General features: G+C 47.0%; 1 protein-coding gene across 2 annotated transcripts; it reads right to left on the bottom strand.

Annotated features, from left to right (window-relative positions):
• Nucleotides 1–1,099: 1,099 nt before the first annotated feature.
• TRIM72 (tripartite motif containing 72) lies at nucleotides 1,100–17,984 on the bottom strand. 2 transcript variants are annotated; one of them, XM_089663661.1, is made up of 8 exons: nucleotides 17,781–17,984; nucleotides 17,160–17,206; nucleotides 12,761–13,157; nucleotides 10,562–10,657; nucleotides 9,511–9,741; nucleotides 8,076–8,098; nucleotides 5,596–5,714; nucleotides 1,100–2,134 (listed from the first exon to the last, which is right to left on the bottom strand). In XM_089663661.1, the coding sequence occupies exons 3-8, from the start codon at nucleotides 13,154–13,156 to the stop codon at nucleotides 1,566–1,568; spliced, it is 1,434 nt and encodes a 477-aa protein (XP_089519787.1). In that variant the 5' UTR covers nucleotide 13,157; nucleotides 17,160–17,206; nucleotides 17,781–17,984; the 3' UTR covers nucleotides 1,100–1,565. The 2 variants fall into 2 exon arrangements, with proteins under 2 accessions (XP_089519787.1, XP_089519786.1); XM_089663660.1 differs by having other exon boundaries at nucleotides 17,803–17,983.
• Nucleotides 17,985–18,289: the final 305 nt, after the last annotated feature.

Here is an 18,289-nt window from a genome sequence, read left to right as displayed (position 1 = left end):
GCCAGAAGGTTTGCTGTATCTCCCAGCACAGTCTCAAGAGCATGGAGGAGATTCCAGGAGACAGGCAGTTCCTCTAGGAGAGTTGGACAGGGCCCTAGAAGGTCCTTAATCAGCAGGACCAGTATCTGCTCCTTTGTGTAAGGAGGAACAGGATGAGCCCTGCCAGAGCCCTACAAAATGACCTCCAGCAGGCCACTGGTGTGAATGTCTCTGACCAATCAGAAACAGACTTCATGAGGGTGGCCTGAGGGCCCGACATCCTCTAGTGGGCCCTGTGCTCACTGCCTGGCACATAGAGCTGGATTGGCATTTGCCATTGTACACCAGAATTGGCAGGTCCACCACTGGCGCCCTGTGCTTGTCACATGTGCTCAGGGAGAACCTGCTGTCATCTGTGAAAGACGTGAGAGTCTTGAGAACGTTCTGCTGCCTGTAACATGGTTCAGCATGACCGTTTTGGTGGTGGGTCAGTGATGGTCTGGGGGGGCATGTCCATGGAGGGACGCACAGACCTCTACAGGCTAGACAATGGCACCCTGACTGCCATTAGGTATCGGGATGAAATCCTTGGACCCATTGTCAGACCCTGCGCTGGTGCAGTGGGTCCTGGGTTCCTCCTGGTGCACGACAATCCCGCCTCATGTGGGGAGAGTATGCAGGCAGTTCCTGGAGGATCAAGACATCTATACCTTTGAATGGCCCCCACGCTCGCCTGACCTAAATCCAATAGAACACCTCTGGGGTATCATGTTTCCATCCATCTGACTCCGCCAGGTTTCACCTCCCTCCCTCCAGCACAGGATCAGAGTGCATATATTCCCCCAATCACAGCACCATAATGTACATGTGTCCTCCAGCACAACACCAGAACGCCTGCTTCTCCACCAGAGTGCATAGGTTACCCAAGCATGGCACCAGTAAGGCCTCGGCACAGCCACCTGCTTTTACCGCCTCCCTGGCTGCTTGTGTGAATGAGCCCTTTGGCAGGTTCCCCTATGAAATCTACTAGACAGGAAGTCAATTTTATGCATTAAAATTTCTCTCCAACACCTGACTGATCTGAAATCTCTATTTCTGAAAAGTAAAGACCACTAGTAAATCTTTTCTATAAACATTTATTCAGAAGCCCCTCACAATACATAAACTGAAATGACATGTCTTTCAAGCTCAACCATCAATGTTGTAACATGGTGTGGTCCTTCAAGACAAGCCCTCATCTTCTGTTTGTTGGGTGTATTTCCATTCATTTTTTTTTTTATTTTTTTTTTTTTAACAGTTCAGCAACATTTTTGGGGTTCCACCAATAATGAGTGACAATAGATTATCTTCACATTGAGTTGAGGAGTAGATAATGGTTGATGTCTGTGGTTCTAGTGTTGGGTTGGATGAATCCCTGGAACCAGCTAGTCATTGTGACAAAAGAAAAAAAAACGACAGTTGAGCTAAGATTTGTTAGTTTGGAGGTAGACTGACTGGTTCTTGAATTCTGCATGCATTAACCTGCTTCTCCTTGGTTGGGTTCATGAATTTGCAGTTGTGTTGTTGGCCAACGTCAAGACTGAAGTTTAAAGCTGGGTACCGGGTGGTGAGTAGATCTTCAGGGGCTGGGCATTCTTTCCCTTGTCATGCCAGCAGACATCAAAGAATGGGTGGAGACGGCCTGAGAAACGCTCGTGGAAAGTGTACAGGAGTTTGATGTTGTCCTCATCGTCTGCGTCAAAGAAGGAGAGGACCCCGTCAGAGAAGCTGAAGTAGATCCCAATCTTTTCTGGACGCCCATCCACACGGAGGAGTCTAGGCTCCTTCTGCTCTACATGGGCCTCGTAGACCTTCCCGTCCTTACATCCCAGGAGCCAAAAACCATTGGCTGGGGTGGCGTGGAGCTTCCCCTTGCGATTGGCAGTGTCAGAGATGACACCCAGGGCCCATCTCGGCTTGTCCTCCACGATGACCTCCCAGTAATGCTCTCCTTCCGTGAAGCTCTGTTTGGTGACTAAGCAGTTGCTCTTGTCAAAGCGCGCCGGGTCATCGGACACAGACTGTTTGTGGTCGGAACATTCGACCGATTTGCCGTCGGAGGAGATGACCAGGTTCTGCTGAGCCGAGTCAGGGTCAAAGGTTAGGTTTTCCAGAGCTGTGAAGGAAAAAATGATGGTAGTCACAACAAATGTGGAAAATTCAAGTCAGACTTGGCCACACGTCCTCTTGATGTAGCTGTTAATGGGGGGGGGGGGGGCGTAGCTGGGATAGACACAGCCAACCTCCTACTGACTATTTTCAAAGCAGGGAGGGCATAGATATTCTAGGTGTACTTTAAGCGCTAAGTCCATTTGCACGATAGCAGTTGTCATTGCAACTTTATTAAGGCTTGAATTTTTTTAAAACGTGCATAACAATTCACCCAGTTAAAGTGCATGTACATTCGTTGCGTATGAAATGTGCAAAAAAAAAAATATTAGGCCATTTCCTGTGCTGGAGGAATGTTTTTAATTAATTTAAATGAAAATTCCATGTTTGGCCACTAGTTGGTACCAAGTATCATAGGCAATTCTTATGATACTTAACGCCATCTAATGGCCAAATGTGGTATTTCCATTTTAAATGAGAAAGCACAGAAAATGGCCTAATGACAATTTTTTTTTTTTTGCCCCATTTGCACAGAATTAAGGTATTTGCACTCACTGGGCGAATTGGTGGTCAAATGTTCTCATAAATGCACCCTTTAGTGTCCTTATATCTCCTGCTTTAATAATCCAATATAATTTGCATAATTATCCATAAAAGTAACAGATACCCCCATTACATCAGTTTGTGGAAATGATGGAATTTAGTTACTTCTGTAAATCAGCCACTATGTTTATATTGATTACAATGTATTACGTCTCACATCCCTCATACGATGTGTTGTCTTAATGGGTTATTTTTAACTTTTTTTGGCTGGAGTTTTGCATTAACAGGTAAAATAACAAAACCATATTTTCTGCCACCAGATGACCTCAGTCTAATGACCAACATTCAACCCACTTCAAGGTCATCCCGGACGCACCCCCAACCTCTGACTGTACAGGTAATGGAGAAGCAGCACAAGGATGTGCTCATCTGTCACTCTGCTCTCTAATCCTATCAGCATGCTTCTTGTCATCACATGGACTGACTGGAACCTGGTGCGGCTCACAATCCAGCCTTCCCCCCCCCCCCCCCCGATACTTATACAGCGCTGTCAATTTACGCAGCGCTTTACATATATTATACATTCATATCAGTTCCCGCCCCCGAGGAGCGTACAATCTAAGGTCCCTAACTCACATTCATAGATACACATACTAGGGCCAATCTAGACAGGAACAAATTAATCTCCCAGCATGTTTTTGGAGTGGGGGAGGAAACTGGAGTACCCAGAGGAAACCCACGCAGGCACAGGGAGAACATGCAAACTCCAGGCAGGTGGTGCTGTGGTTGGGATTCAGATGACCCCATTATTGCCAGGTGGAAGTGCTAACCATTTAGCCACTGTGCTACCAGTTACATTGTTCTTGGCTCTCTCTATGTAATGAAGAGAGAGAGAGGGAGGTGTCTTGTAGTACTAACACACTTTCTGTGCTACGGTGACAATGCTTCTGCTTCATAGATGAGGGTATGAGGGAGGGTTGTCACCCTAGAACAGGAAAAATGTTCCTAGCAAGATCAACAGGTGAAAAAATCCTGAAAAAAAAAAAAACTAAATCTTCCACTGCATCTCAGGACTGCTAAGCTGCAATATTTGACATTTTTGTTACATGAACTTTTTTCCCACCAAGGCTGTACAGAGGCGTGCGTTCAACATGATGCACCCCTGTAAGGTGAATGATGTGCTACTGCCCCCATCTGCTGGGCATATGTGGTATTGCAGGCCAACAGCTAAGTGCTGTAGTCTTTCCTTGATCATCCGTTTACATCCTCTAGTGAGTCCTTAGAAATACTTGGTGTCCGCTATTCATCCATAGACAGATGAAAAAATGGACATATGGAATGCCTGTGTGAAAGGGGCCTTACTGTACCTGGGGGGATGGGGGACTTGGATTCAATTATCACCATTATCTGCATGGAGTTTGCATGTCTTCCCTGTGTTTGCGTGGGTTTCTTCTGTATAACTTACTTTCTTGCCAAAAAAATATCAGATTAATTGCCTTTCTCCCAAGCATTCTATGGGCATTGGAGTGTAAGCTCCTTTCTGGGACAGTGATTGGTGTAAGTGGCTGAAAACATGTCAGTATTAGATAAAAATGAAAAACTGGGGGTGTGGCCTGGCTTAGAAGTCAGAAAAGTCAAGACTACAGCAGCATGCCTAGCAGGGTGGGGACAAGTGGTGGGCAGGAGTGAGTGCCCTGGAACAAGGGGTGGAAGCAGGGGCGGACTGACCATTTGGAAACTCGAGCACTGCCCAAGGGCCCGGGGTCAGTAGGGGGCCCCCATGAGATGCCCCTGGTACCTTTTTCATAGGCTTTTTTGAGTTTGGGCAAGGACACAGGGGCCCTATGATCCCCTGTTGCCCGGGGGCCCCATGAGTTGTCAGTCCGCCCCTGGGTGGAAGGGAGGGGTGAATGCCCTGGGACAAGGGGTGGGCAGGAGCAACCGGGACAAGGGTTGGGGGGGGGGGGGGGGGGGGGAGAGGCAGTTGCCCCGGTACAAGGGTTGGGGGGGAGGGGCGGGTGCCCCGGGACAGGGGGGGGGGGGGGGGAGAGGCAGTTGCCCCGGTACAAGGGTTGGGGGGGAGGGGCGAGTGCCCAGGGACAGGGGGCAGGCAGGAGGGGCGAGTGCCCAGGGACAGGGGGCAGGCAGGAGGGGCGAGTGCCCAGGGACAGGGGGCAGGCAGGAGGGGCGAGTGCCCAGGGACAGGGGGCAGGCAGGAGGGGCGAGTGCCCAGGGACAGGGGGCAGGCAGGAGGGGCGAGTGCCCAGGGACAGGGGGCAGGCAGGAGGGGCGAGTGCCCAGGGACAGGGGGCAGGCAGGAGGGGCGAGTGCCCAGGGACAGGGGGCAGGCAGGAGGGGCGAGTGCCCAGGGACAGGGGGCAGGCAGGAGGGGCGAGTGCCCAGGGACAGGGGGCAGGCAGGAGGGGCGAGTGCCCAGGGACAGGGGGCAGGCAGGAGGGGCGAGTGCCCTAGGCGCAATGGATTACTGTATGGATGAGGGCACCTTCCTTCTGTTACTAGGCTGAAAGGAGTAGTGATAGCGGCTGTGATTTAGATTAGTGGGCGACTGCTGGGCGTAGGATCCCCTAAGCCTGCACATCACGAATGGGAGGGTGCAGTTTGGCATCCTTGCCCCGGATGACCTTGTCCCCGCACTGCTCCCTAGGCACAGAAGCTGGAGGTCACCAATGGCACGGGCAGATGCCTTGGGTTGCCAGCAGTTCATCTGGATACTTTGTAAACCTTGATGGTGGAATGACTACACTACGTGAAAAGTGAACCCCGCTGATTGTGGGCCACAGGGGGCGCTATTCAATGAGCAAACAATGATGGAAATCCTGCTCAGTACTGGATGACCATTATTAGTTCTGTGTCATGTGGGCCAATCAGGTGTGTCCAACCCCAAAGCCCCTCCCTGAATCTCACCTGGCATCAGTGCCCGGAACATCTTCCGCCACACCTGGAACTTGAACTCATCCGAGATGATGGGCAGCTGAATATCCAGACGGCCGGGAAGAGGCGGCTCAGAGAGGATCTTCCCCAACCTGGAGAGGTCACATGGCTCTGATTATACTGCTGGTACTTAGAGGTCACTAAGGCCATTCTGCAACTGTGGTGGAACTAAAAGTCTCAGGACAACCTACCATTCTATTATGTATGGAGTCAAGAATACAATGTAACATGTTAACTATTTAAAGGTCTGTATAAAGACAAGGAGACATCACTGAAAGTTAAAAGTAGATTTATTTTTGCTATAGGAAGGGGTTCTTTACAGTTAAAGGGGTGTAGAAAAAGACATGGGGTCATCAATGAGAAGATTAAGAAATTGTAAAGATCTGCTTCCAATAGCAAAGTTAGTTTCTTTTTTAACTTCTCATTGATGCCCCCATTTCTTTTTATATATCCCCTTAACTGTAAAAAATCCCTTCCTATAGCAAAGTTAAAATATCTCTCATCTTATTGATGTCCTCATGTCATTTGTATACTCCTTTAACCGTAAAGAGCTGCTTCCTATAGCAAAGTTAGAGTTTACAAAAGACATGGGGATATCAATAAGATGAAAGATTTTAACTTTGCTATAGGAAGGGGTTCTTTACAGTAATTGGGTGTACAAAAGAAAAGTGATCATCCATAAGATGAAAGATTTTAACTTTGCTATAGGAAAGGGTTCTTTACAGTAAGGGGAATACAAAAAGAAAAAATGATGAATAAGATGAAAAAGATTTTAACTTTGATATAGGAAGGGTTTTTTTTTACAGTAAGGGGGAGTACAAAAGAAAAGTGATCAATGAGATGAAAGATTTTAACTGATATATGAAGGGGTTCTTTAAAGTTAGGGGGTGTACAAAAGTGAACACCAATGATAACTTATTGATTTTAGTTACTTATATAGTGCTGTCAATTTTAAGCAGAGCTTTACATGTATATTGTACATTCACATCAGTCCCTAACCCTCAAGGGGCGTACAATCTAAGGTCCCTAACCCTCAAGGGGCGTACAATCTAAGGTAACTTGAAAAGTAGATTTTAAGTTTAGCTTTTGGGTAGAGTTCTTTACAGTAAGGTGGTGTACAAAAAATAAAAAGTGATCATCAATAAAGGTGAAAAAAATCAACTTTGCTATAGGAAGGGGTTCTTTACAGTTAAGGGGATGTACAAAAGACATGGGGACATCAATGAGAAGTTGAAAAAAAAACAACTAACTTTGCTATAGGAAAGGTCTTCTTACAGTTAAAGGGGTGTACACAATACAACTGAATATCAATGATACATATCATTGATTTTAATTTAGCCTTTTCTACACACATGCTACCGTAAAGAACCCCTTCCTAAACCAAAGGAACATCAATAATAGGGTGAAATGGGAGATTTTAACTTTGCTATATGAAGGAGTTCTTTAAAGTTAAAGCAGAGTTCCACTCACACTGTCAAAAAAATAAAAGTCAGCAGCTACAACTGTAGCTGCTGACTTTTAAAAAAACAGCCACTTACCTGTCCCTCGGTCCCACAATGTCCTCCCCGCAGCCCCTTTCAGCAGCCATCTGGTGCTCCAGGCGCCAGCATCTTCAGTGTGGGCACCCGGCTGTGACAGCTTGTGGCTTCACAGCCAGGTGCCCACTGCGCATGCGCGAGGAGCGCTGCACTTTGTGAAGGACCCTCGTAGTCTTCTGGGACCTGTCACGTGTCCCAGAAGACTATGGGGAGGGAGAACAAATCTACGGAAGTGGGAGTGGGTAGCTGTCAAATTCGGGTACCCCCTCCCCCCAAAAGGTGTTAATCCTTAATGGGGAGTGGGAGACTAGTCTTTAAAGCTGAACTTCCCCTTTTGGGTGGAGCTCCGCTTTTAAGGGGGTGTACCATAAAAAAACCAAAAACAAGTGAACATTAATAAGCTGAAAAAGGATATATATTAATGTCACCAGTGGTGTCTCGAGGCAGGTGGGGGGGGTGTGCGCTGCACCGGGTGACACCTACCGCACGGGGTGACACTGGACCCGCTCCACAAAAAGGTAAGCTGTAAAGCAAGCCGACGATCTCCGCAGGATGGATCCGTTGCTTTACAACTTACCTTTTCGTGGAGCGGGTCCGGTGTCACCCCATATAGGTTGCATGCCGACGATCCCCTCAGGATGGATCAGATCTGCGGATTGGGGAGTATAATGCATCGGAGTCCGATCCATTATGCTCAATCCACAGATCCGATCCATTCTGCAGGGATCGTCGGAGGGGTGACATCAACCCTAAGAGCGCCCCTGAATGACACTAAAGGAAAGAGTTCTCTACAGTAAGAGTGGTTAAAGAGGAAATCTACAATCTATATCTGCTATGCTGAGACTTTTAGTTCTACAGCAGCGGTAGAGTTGTTAGTTTCACATATAAAATGCTGATTTTTCTTTTCTATCTTACCTGAATGTTACCACACAGCATTTCTGCAAAGAAATTAAATACACAGCATTAGAATGAGGGCAGTATAAAGATCGGATTGTAAATCACCATCATGCTGAGAAATCAGATATAATGAACTGTCTCCATTTATTCAGGCAGCCAACTTTGAATTTGAAGGTACAGAACCATAAATCATGAAGCCAGCTGCTCTGTAAGATACTACCTAAAGAACAAAACCAACTGAACCTTCTTCCATCATCTCCTCTGACCAGGGGCGGACTGACCATTTGGAAACTTGGGCACTGCCCGAGGGCCCGGGGTCAGTAGGGGGCCCCATGAGATGCCCCTGGTACCTTTTTCATAGGCTTTTTTGAGTTTGGGCAAAAGGCACAGGGGCCCCATGATCCCCTATTTCCCGGGGGCCCCATGACTGGTCAGTCCGCCCCTGCCTCTGACTGAGCCAAATAGTCCTGTGTCTCACACGCGCCCCTTCCCAGACACTGCAGCTCACAGCAACTCTCCAGCCCCAGGGGCAGCGCTGCCAATCCAGAAAGCAGTGGGCGGGGCTAGATGTGGCCAGTTTCCGATTGACAAGCTAAAGGCCTGTGAATTAGAAGTAACAATTCTGACAGCCGTGCTCCCTGTGCCATCTTCTCCTCCCAGTAGTTGCGCAAGCAGGCACTGGCTGTAATTAGAGCGACAACTCTGCTCTGGATTCAGGAGCAGCGCAGCATTGTTGCCTCCCAACCGCAGGAAGCTGCATTAGGTGGACTTCACCGGCAGGATCAACCGGTATCTGTGGGCTTTGCAGGAGGTCCAAACGAAAACTTAAAATGCATTTATAGGTAAAGTTGATCCAGGGAATATCCGATCGCCTCTCGGGGGATCAGGAAGGAATTTTTTCCCCTGCAGGAGCAGATTGGATCGTGCTTTGCTGGGTTTTTTGCCTTCCTCTGGAAGAACTGTGGGTGTAGGACCGGGGGCGGACTGACCATTTGGAAACTTGGGCACTGCCCGAGGGCTCAGGGTCAGTTGGGGGCCCCATGAGATGCCCCTGGTACCTTTTTCATTGGCTTTTTTGAGTTTGGGCAAGGACACAGGGGCCCCATGATCCCCTATTGCCCAGGGGCCCCATGAGTTGTCAGTCTGCCCCTGTGTAGGACTATAACTTTTTTGTGTAAATGGTTGAACTGGATGGACTTTTGTCTTTTTTCAGCCAGACTAACTACCCCCAGAGGAAGTCTAGAGGAATGACACCAGTGGTGACAGTAAGAGATACACCGGATAGATGTTCTAACTCAACACACACACACACACACACACACACTCACACACACACACACACACACACACACACACACACACACACACTAAAGTTGAGCTGTCCCAGATTTAAATCTGCTGCAGACAGAAAAGCAGACCCCCCCTCCATGACATGGTTTGCCTGATTGTTTACCCGCAGGAATTCGGTTTGCTCCTGGCCTTCCACGTCTTTCAGGACCCCCTCCATCTGCTTCAGCTGCTCCACGTAATGGGCCATGCTCTTCCTCTCCCCCAGCAGGGCGGCGGTAGCGTTCTGCTCTGCCTTGTCTGCCTCCTGGGCCAGTGACGTCTCCATGATATTCAGGTAAGAGCGCATGATGCTCAGCTGCTGCTTCACATTCTTCTTAAAGCGGGTCACCGTGTCCTGTGATACAAGGAATCGTTAGATACAGAGAACCCAGACCCGGAGGATTCTGGGAGAAGGAAAACTCATCCGGGATTGGGCTTAAAGCAGAACTCCAGGCAGATATAAAAGACGCAAATACTGCAGCTCTGTACTCTGATTAGATGGCCTGGTGTCAGCCTCGTGTAGTCTACTATACAGTTTGTAGCTGTGCAAGTAGCATGCTGAAAGGAGGAGTTGAGAGCAATAGACAAGCTCATTGGTCTGCTGCTTTTCTCTCATTGTCCAGTCATAGGCGGGGGAGGGACAAAACCTGTTACCTAACCGTTATATATATATATTTTTATTTTTTTTGTATATTTATTTTCCTGTTGTATTGAACTGAATCAGTTAATTATGGTTGTGATGTATGCCAATATCAAGTTGTGGTTTAGGGCCGCTACAACTGTCCTTTTGTTTAGGGGTAGTTCAGTCCCAATTAGACCCTCCCTGTCTTTTAATTTTTCTTAGTTATAGCTCATTCTTTACAGAGACAGGATTTAGGAAAGTCATTGTCTTCTTACACTTCAAAATCCCAGAAAAAACATCTAAAAGTATAATTGCACGGAAGTCAGCTTCTGTGTCTTACTGAAAAGTTAAGCTGCTTGTGGACATTGCCAATTCAGCAGGCGACCATACTGCCCAGACAGACTGGTGCTATGGAGGTAAATGACAATAGTCAAATTTTTCTACTTTTATCTATATTGTCAAGCCGTGGTTGTCCGGTCTCCTGTAGGACACTTTGTGATGAATGGATGGATTTTAGGTTTTCCTACGATAGCTGGTCATGTGAATGACGTACCTGCACCTCGGCCACCTGTCTGTCCAAAACCGCCACCGTCTTCTCCTTCCGCAGAAGAGCTTCCTGCAGGAGGACCTGCTGCTGGGGGAGTTCTCTCTGCAAGAAACATATTCCGGCATTAACGCATCACATCTGAACCCTTCATTGTGCTCACGCTGGAAAGTACAATGTAGCTGTAGAGTTAGAAAATGAAATCTTTGATCCAATGAGGTCACCAGCAGCCTGGCACTCCCATTGTGTAGTTTTTTTTTTTTGTTTTGTTTTTACCCTTTTAGTGGAAATCATTTCAATGTAATGTAATGTCAGATTGGTGGTAATGGGATAATCTGTACATTCTTGATTCACCCAGGGTTTGGCAAACCCAATTTTAGAGAAAAATCCCACTGGGGGTCTAAGGAGGGCGAATCTTGTTAAATTCTGGCCATTTTAGGGCTCAAAGACAACTGCCAATAAAAAGGCATGAGGAGCTGGGCTGTACCAATGCAAGAAAAAAAAAAATACAGCAGGTAGAGGGTCTTTTATCGAGCTTTGGGTGACCACAGATGACACAGCAATGTAAACTTGACAAGCAGTAGGAAACTGTTAATTAGAAAGCCTAGGCCCAAATTTATTAGAGACAAAGCACAGGCCAGGTACTATTACAAGAATTAAGATACTACAGTGGATACAACAGTGTCAAATTGGCCAAAAAGAGAAATTCTAATGAGCAAGACTAGGCCCAAATTTACTAGTGACAAAAAAAGTAAAGTCTGTGGCTTTACTACAAAAAGTGTAGAGGATACACCAGTTTAAAACTTGCCAAAGCGCACAGGCCAGGTACGGTTACAAGAGTTAAGATACTACAGTGGATACAGCAGTGTAAAAGAGGCCAAGAGCAGGAGAAATTTTAATGAGCAAGGCTAGGCCTAAATTTACTAGAGACTAAAAGCACAGGCTGAGATTTGATATTGTGGTTCTCAACCTGTGGAACCTCAGGAGCCACATTTGTCCTCGGTCATGAAGTCGCCACCCAAAAATAATTTAATTTCCGAAACTGTTTATTCCATATAACAACTTGTGCAATATTCTACAATGTAGATGCACTTTTTAAACAGTAAAACAATTGCTTCCTTCCGAAAGGATAGTGCAGTAATCACAGCACTAGGGAAAATAAAAGTGCTAGAGGTTAAAACCCAATAAATGGTAGTTGAAACACATGAAATTAATTAGAACTAATGGGAAAACAGATGCTTATCAAAGGCAAGAAGCAACCCCAAAGTCTGGGGTGATGGTAGGGACATGAGAGGCCTGGGGGGCACTTGCCCCGTGGCCCAGTCCACCCCTGGTCACAAACCCACTTTTGGGTCATGACCTATTACATGAGAAACTCTACTGTTGAGGATACAGCAGTGTGAGATTGGCCAACAGCGGGACGATTCTAAATCAGGGATAATAGGCCTCACCATCTAACGGAACCGACCCACAGTCTGCACTTGGGTACTTCCATTAGGATAATACCGCTTCCCCGAAATAGACTATTTTAACACAGATACAAGATATATACATTCTACATTCAACATTCAAGGGAACTCCCCCCCCGCATAATGACAGGGCGGGGCAATCTACATTTAGTAACAAGAGACACCAGCAGACAGTCCCATCAGTAGGGAGGGCTGCTGGAGACACCCACCAAGCCAAATACACAAACACATACATCCCATAATAGTTTGCTTCCAAGCAAGACACAATAGAACAATGAGATGCAACCACATGGCATTAAACAATCAACAACCCCCCACCCCAATATTAGGACAGATCACCCTGTACCCCCAACAGGCACAGGGTGACTTACACATAATAGGGATATGGGGAGCTGAGACGGGTCTCCCCACCTCTCCAAAGTGAGCTGAGTTCCATGGGCCCCCCACCCAAAGTGACTCCCGTCACACCATCTATGCCCAACGTGGAGATAGGGGGTACGGGGAATGTGAATGATATGTGAGGTAGTTTAGGCGCATGCTGTTCTTGAACTTAGTTTTTTGTTATAAAGCAATGCAGAGGAGCTGTATGAATCTCAGAACTGGATGGACATAAATAAAAGTCCTTCGGCAGGTAAAAGCGCTCCCACTTCTTTATTTAGTTGCTTGCCCAGATTTTGGTTTTATTTCAACTGAGGTTCTAAAAAAAACCTGTGTTACGTTTCTGTGTGCTGGGTATTACCTTCATCTTTGTGTGGGCCTCAGCGGCTGTGATGATGTTGTGGCCCCTGTGTTTGCCCAGCGAGGCGCACACCCCGCAGATCAGCTCCTTGTCTTGCTCACAGAAGACACTCAGTGGGTCCATGTGCTCCATGCAGTGGCCCTTCGGGACTTGCTTGAAGCTTTGAACTAGGTTCTCCATCTGACGGTTGAGGTGAAGGGTCTTCGGATGGGTTGGAGCCTGGCAGGTGGGACACAGGGTGGAGCCATCCTGATCCTGGCCCTTGGGGGCCCCAGTCAAGCAGGCCTGGCAGAAGGTATGCCCGCATTCTGTGGTGATGGGGGAGTGGAAGAGCTCCAGGCAGAGCTGGCAGGTGAGGTCATTCTGCATGCCCTGTACAAGCTGAGGGTTCGCCATGCTGGAGAGAAGACATTGGAAACTCAAACATACATTCAACATGCAGGTGATTGTTATTGTGAAGACAAATATATGTTGAAAATATCAAAAGCATTTTTTGCATAGATTAGGAATTTAAACCCCGTCAGGTTTTTCTTTTATTTGCGGTCTGTGACCTCCTGGGGAGATTTCCCTTTACTTCCTGTCCCGGGGACAAAGTGAGCAAAAATCAACCAATTGGAAGACTTCCCTCTTGTTCCAGTTACAAATTTAAAATTTGGGGTTTCCAATCACTTTTCGGTGGTCATTAGAACAAAGAGGGCAAATCTCTCCAGCGAGAACACAGACAGCAATAAAAACCTTCCAGAGAACTGAAGCCTTCAATAAAAAAGGTTTAGGCTGCAGACACTAAATCGGAGTTCCACCTGAAAAACAAAAACTGTAGCTACTGACTTAAAATAAAGCCACTTACCTGCCCCTCGATCCTGCAGTGTCCTCACCACCGCTGGTTTCACCGGTGGTCTTCTCTCCTCGGCGCCGGCATCTTCAGTTTGGGCACACGGCTGTGACAGCTTGCTGTCCCAGAAGACTATGGCGGGTTGGGGTTGACTGCCACTTCCGATCACCCAGGTGATCGCAGCGGAAGTGGGAGTGGGTACCCCCACCCCTCCCCCCCCGCTCCCCAAAGGTGCCAATCTTTAATGGGGAGCAGGGGACAAAGGCTTACAGTGTAACTTCCCCTTTTGGGTGGAGCTCTGCTTTAAGTCTGACCTCCAGTCTTGCACAATTGTACCGTCTCCTCTACTGGACTGAAATGGCTTCCTCCGATTTCCCTGCACACTGAGCGTGTCACCATATGCATTAGAAGCTGCAGCAAGTCAGATAGAGCTCCGCCTCATTTCCTAGCCAGAGGACATCCAGCATCATCTAGCTCCTTCCTCCCCAGGAAGTTTCTGGCCCACCCCTGTCATTCATTGGATTTCGATTCCTTTAATCATGGAGGTTCAGGACCACATGTGGACATTACCCATGGTAGTCTGCATGCAAATACAGCCTGCCTAGGAACACCCATTCCTCCAGACCCACCTACCAAGACATTTTAATATTTGCATAACCCATCCCAAGGGCCAGCCCAATGCTTGCATCAGGGCTAAGGGCTCTTGAGAGCAGTACTGAGGCAGGGTGCCATGATGTTTTTAGGAAGCCATGTACAGCACCTTGCTGGCCCTTCCTACCAGCCATGATCTTCCTGCATTGCATAGAACAGCCTCTCAACTAGGGTGCCCAGGCATCATGGGGTGCCTTGAGGTTTCTTCAGGGGTGCCTTGGCAAAATGTCTAAAAACTGCCCAAAACATGTTTTTTTTTTTTTTTTAAACACATGATAAAACCTCATAGAAAACACAAAAATTGTGACCATCCCATAGGAAAAAAAAATTGTCTTGGACTAACATTTACAAATAATTGATTACAATTCATAATTATATTCTATATTATATTACAATTATATATAAATATCAAATTACATTTTATCTTTACTAATTTAAATATATAATATAATGAGCTAGTATTTTTTATAAAATTATAGTTACCGATTATGGTTAGTTTCTTTAAAAATTATAATATATAATAGAATATATATATACATACATACATATACACACGCAGACTGGGAGAGGACAGTTTTATTGTTGGTATGGAAGCCGCATCACCCTCTCAGTGCCGGCTGTCATCTATACAGTGATCCTGAGAATTTGGTGTTGGGTTTCCCCCAGTAGACCAGCACCAGTTTACAAAACCAGGGGGATTATGGGAAAGAATGCTAAAGTACATATATGTTCTCCGGCTGTTTTACCTTCCTGCACGGCTTTACTTTCTCAGTGCAGCTACATCCCTTGTCTGACTGGTCACCATAAAAGTTGTGCCCATTGGAAGCTGTTATCTCTGTGGCTTTACCTGCATGCATGTCAGCTGATCCACATAGAATAGTCTTCGTGGTGGGACTGAGAAACTGCTTCTTGGTCTTTGGGCTCAGATCCAGTGTACTCTTTGCTCTCATCAGTGTCCTGTAGGGGTGCTCAGCTCTATCATTCCAGCTTGGCTGGAATGGCTGACTGTATAGTAGTTGTCTCCAAACTGCGGCCCTTTGCTTGCTTTTATCTGGCCCTTAGGGCATTATGTCATCCACGGACACCAAGAATTGATTTTGTTACCGATACAAACAATGGGGCACAATTCCTCCCAATGACGCCAACAATTGGGCATATGTCCTCCCACTGACAAACCGGAAAAATTCCTCCTGACACCAATGATGGGGAACTATTCCTACCACTGACACCAATAATGGGGTATTGCTTACTTCCACTGACACCAGGTCTTTTTCTACTCCCACTGGGCACAGCCCAGCCCCTACAGGGTCTGAACAGTATACTGGCCCTTTGTTTAGAAAGTTTGGAGACCTCTCCTGTATAGTTATCCCTGCTGATATGATGGGGTTCACATGGGACCTTTCCCATGGAAAAAAAATTAATTAAGGTGCCCTTTGGGTAAGGTGGGGATTGGGAGTATTTCCTAGTATGGAGGTTTCCGAGGAGCCCAGTGCTACCCGAGTTGAGCAGGTCTGGCAGATGACTGTAAAGGTAGAGGGCCCACAGTGTCAAGCAACCCCTGGAAGTGAAGACCCTGGGGGGTGCTGGAGTAGCACTATGGGTTTGAGACCCTACTATGTGGCCAGGACACCAAATGTTTTCTTGCGCTATATCTTATGAACACAAGAGCTAGTCGTATCCTACACTGGTACGCTTTCTTCATGTTTGTCCCTGCACAGTTTTCTGTCTTTTCACTCCACAGGATGGTAGGGTGTGGGTCTTCGGGTCTACTCTGAACTCTAGTGGAAGGATCTGTGGCCCTTTGGTTCTTCCCTCCCCTCCCCTGCCTTGTGGGGAGTATCCTTCGAGAGAGCTCCTAACCTAGCACTTGGTGGTCAGCTTCAGCTGCCCATGAGGGGAGGTTCCGCCAAACCTTTTGGTTAGGTAGACCAAAGTGCCTTATCCCGTCAGGAACTTTTCATCCTAGGGGGTCAGGAAGGTCCTTCCTCTTCGGGAGGGAACCATATGACACCCTAGTGCACTATGTGTTCACATGAAGCATTTTTGGTTCACTTTGTGTTTAGTTTTTGCAAAAAAAAAAAAAAAGAAAAGGAAGTGGTGTGACCAAGAACAGGGAGATGTATTATCAGGGAGACATCTACCCACCTAGGTCCAAATTTGCCCGAAATCCTCTGCTGTTCACAGTCTAGAATTGTATTTTTAATATATTATCTGGAGCTCTGCAGATTGTTACTACGGGATCAGCCAGCTCTGCAGAGCATTCAGCCATAGTTCTAGAGACGTCCCTGGCTGTACATGACAAGAATTCTGGGAGGGACCTGAACTCTATAAATAGGATATCAGTAAAAGCCAGCAACATGCCAGAGAGGGTAATGTCAGAGGAGAGGGGGAAGACCTACAAAGACCATGAGGCCGGGGGCCCTATAGTGACTCTTCAAACTTGGAAACCAATCCATAAGCTCATCTGCTTTTATACTCATCAGATACATGTTGTATGTTCAACACAGCATGCTATGTGTCCGTGTTATCACTCCCAGGTATATAGGTTGGTTTAGATCACATTACTCCTCTAATAGCTTTATCGGCTTTTCTCTCCAGAAAGACGGGGCCATCTTTGTTCAGGCATCATCCAGGGTCATCTACTTCCTGGATCAAAATATGCCAGCTGTGCTTACAAATGTCTGACACAGATCAGCCCCTGGCTGCAGCCTCTCACCTTGTGACTTGCTACAAAGTTACAATGTTGCAGTCTGATCGTGCGGGGAGAGGAGACTGAGGAAATGCTTCCTCATGCCTGCAGCAGACTAACGACATCTCATACTAGGCAAACTCAATGACCATTTCCTAATGGTTCAGTGTGAGGACATCATGGAGTCATCCACATGCAGTAATGAAGAATATAAGTGAGCAACATACCTGCAAATTGTCTGACTGCGTCCACAGGGAGTCACAGAGCTAACAATCTGGAGAAAAGAAGACAATGGATATCAGAGTTGACATAAAATGGACTTGGAGGTGGGGGGTGCAAAATGAAAAATTGATTGTGGAAAGTCAAAAAAACATAGTGAGTGCATACAGCTTGTAGGGATGAGAAACACGCAAAGGTCTGGGAACATATGAGAGACAATAGACAGACAATAAGCAGGCGAGATAGGCAGTGACCGAGAGAGAGAGAGAGAGAGAGAGAGAGAGAGATCAGGAGAGAGAGACCAGCAGAGTGATGATGAGAGAGTGACGAGGAGAGACTGACCGGAGAGAGCGACGGACCAGGAGAGAGTGCGGCCAAAAGACCAGGAGAGAGAAACCAACAGAGAGAGACCAGGAGAGAGAGAGAGCGCGAGAAAGCAATGGGCCAGGAGAGAGCGCAGCCAAGAGAAACCAGGAGAGAGAAAAAAAACTGACCGAGAGAGAGAGACTGATCAGGAAAGCGCGAGAGAGACTGACCAGGAGAAAGAGAAAGATACTGATAAGAGAGAGCTAGAGAGATAATGACAAGAGACAGACAGATCAGGAGAGACATTCCAAGTAGACACTGACCAAAAGTGGGAAAGAGACTGACCAGGAGAGAGAGAGACCCACAGTGACCAGAAGACACTCCAAGTGGACAGGCACTGCTCAGGAAGGACAGACCCTGGGTGGACAGGCACTGCTCAGGAAGGACAGACCCTGGGTAGTGGTGTTGGGGGTCACTCGCCAGTGGAGGTGTAGCTTTGGCTCCCAGTGCCAAGTAATAAGAATGCCCAGCCCCCTCCACCCACACCCAGTTATTTCTGACTGTCCGGGAACAGCTGAGGGTTATGGAACGCAGGGACAGATCGAGGCAGCTGTCACATCACACCTACTATGTCCCTCCATCGCACCAGCCGACCCTACGTCTGGATCAGTGGCCAAAACTCAATTATTCCATTAAATATGTTTGTGAGATTTCTTTGGTCCTTTCCATAGCACCACACACATTTTATGAGTGTTTCTTCATTATTCAATAGTTTTCTGGCAATGAAATGAAAGGTTAAGAAATTCCTTAAAAAAATAAATTGTAAAAAAAA

This window comes from Staurois parvus, unplaced genomic scaffold, assembly GCF_062004578.1.
Source record: "Staurois parvus isolate SC_StPar_1 unplaced genomic scaffold, SC_StPar_1.0 ptg001741l, whole genome shotgun sequence".
In the NCBI taxonomy this organism is placed as follows: domain Eukaryota; kingdom Metazoa; phylum Chordata; class Amphibia; order Anura; family Ranidae; genus Staurois; species Staurois parvus.
Note: the sequence above shows the minus strand (reverse complement) of the source record. Positions and strands in the feature narration are given on the sequence as shown.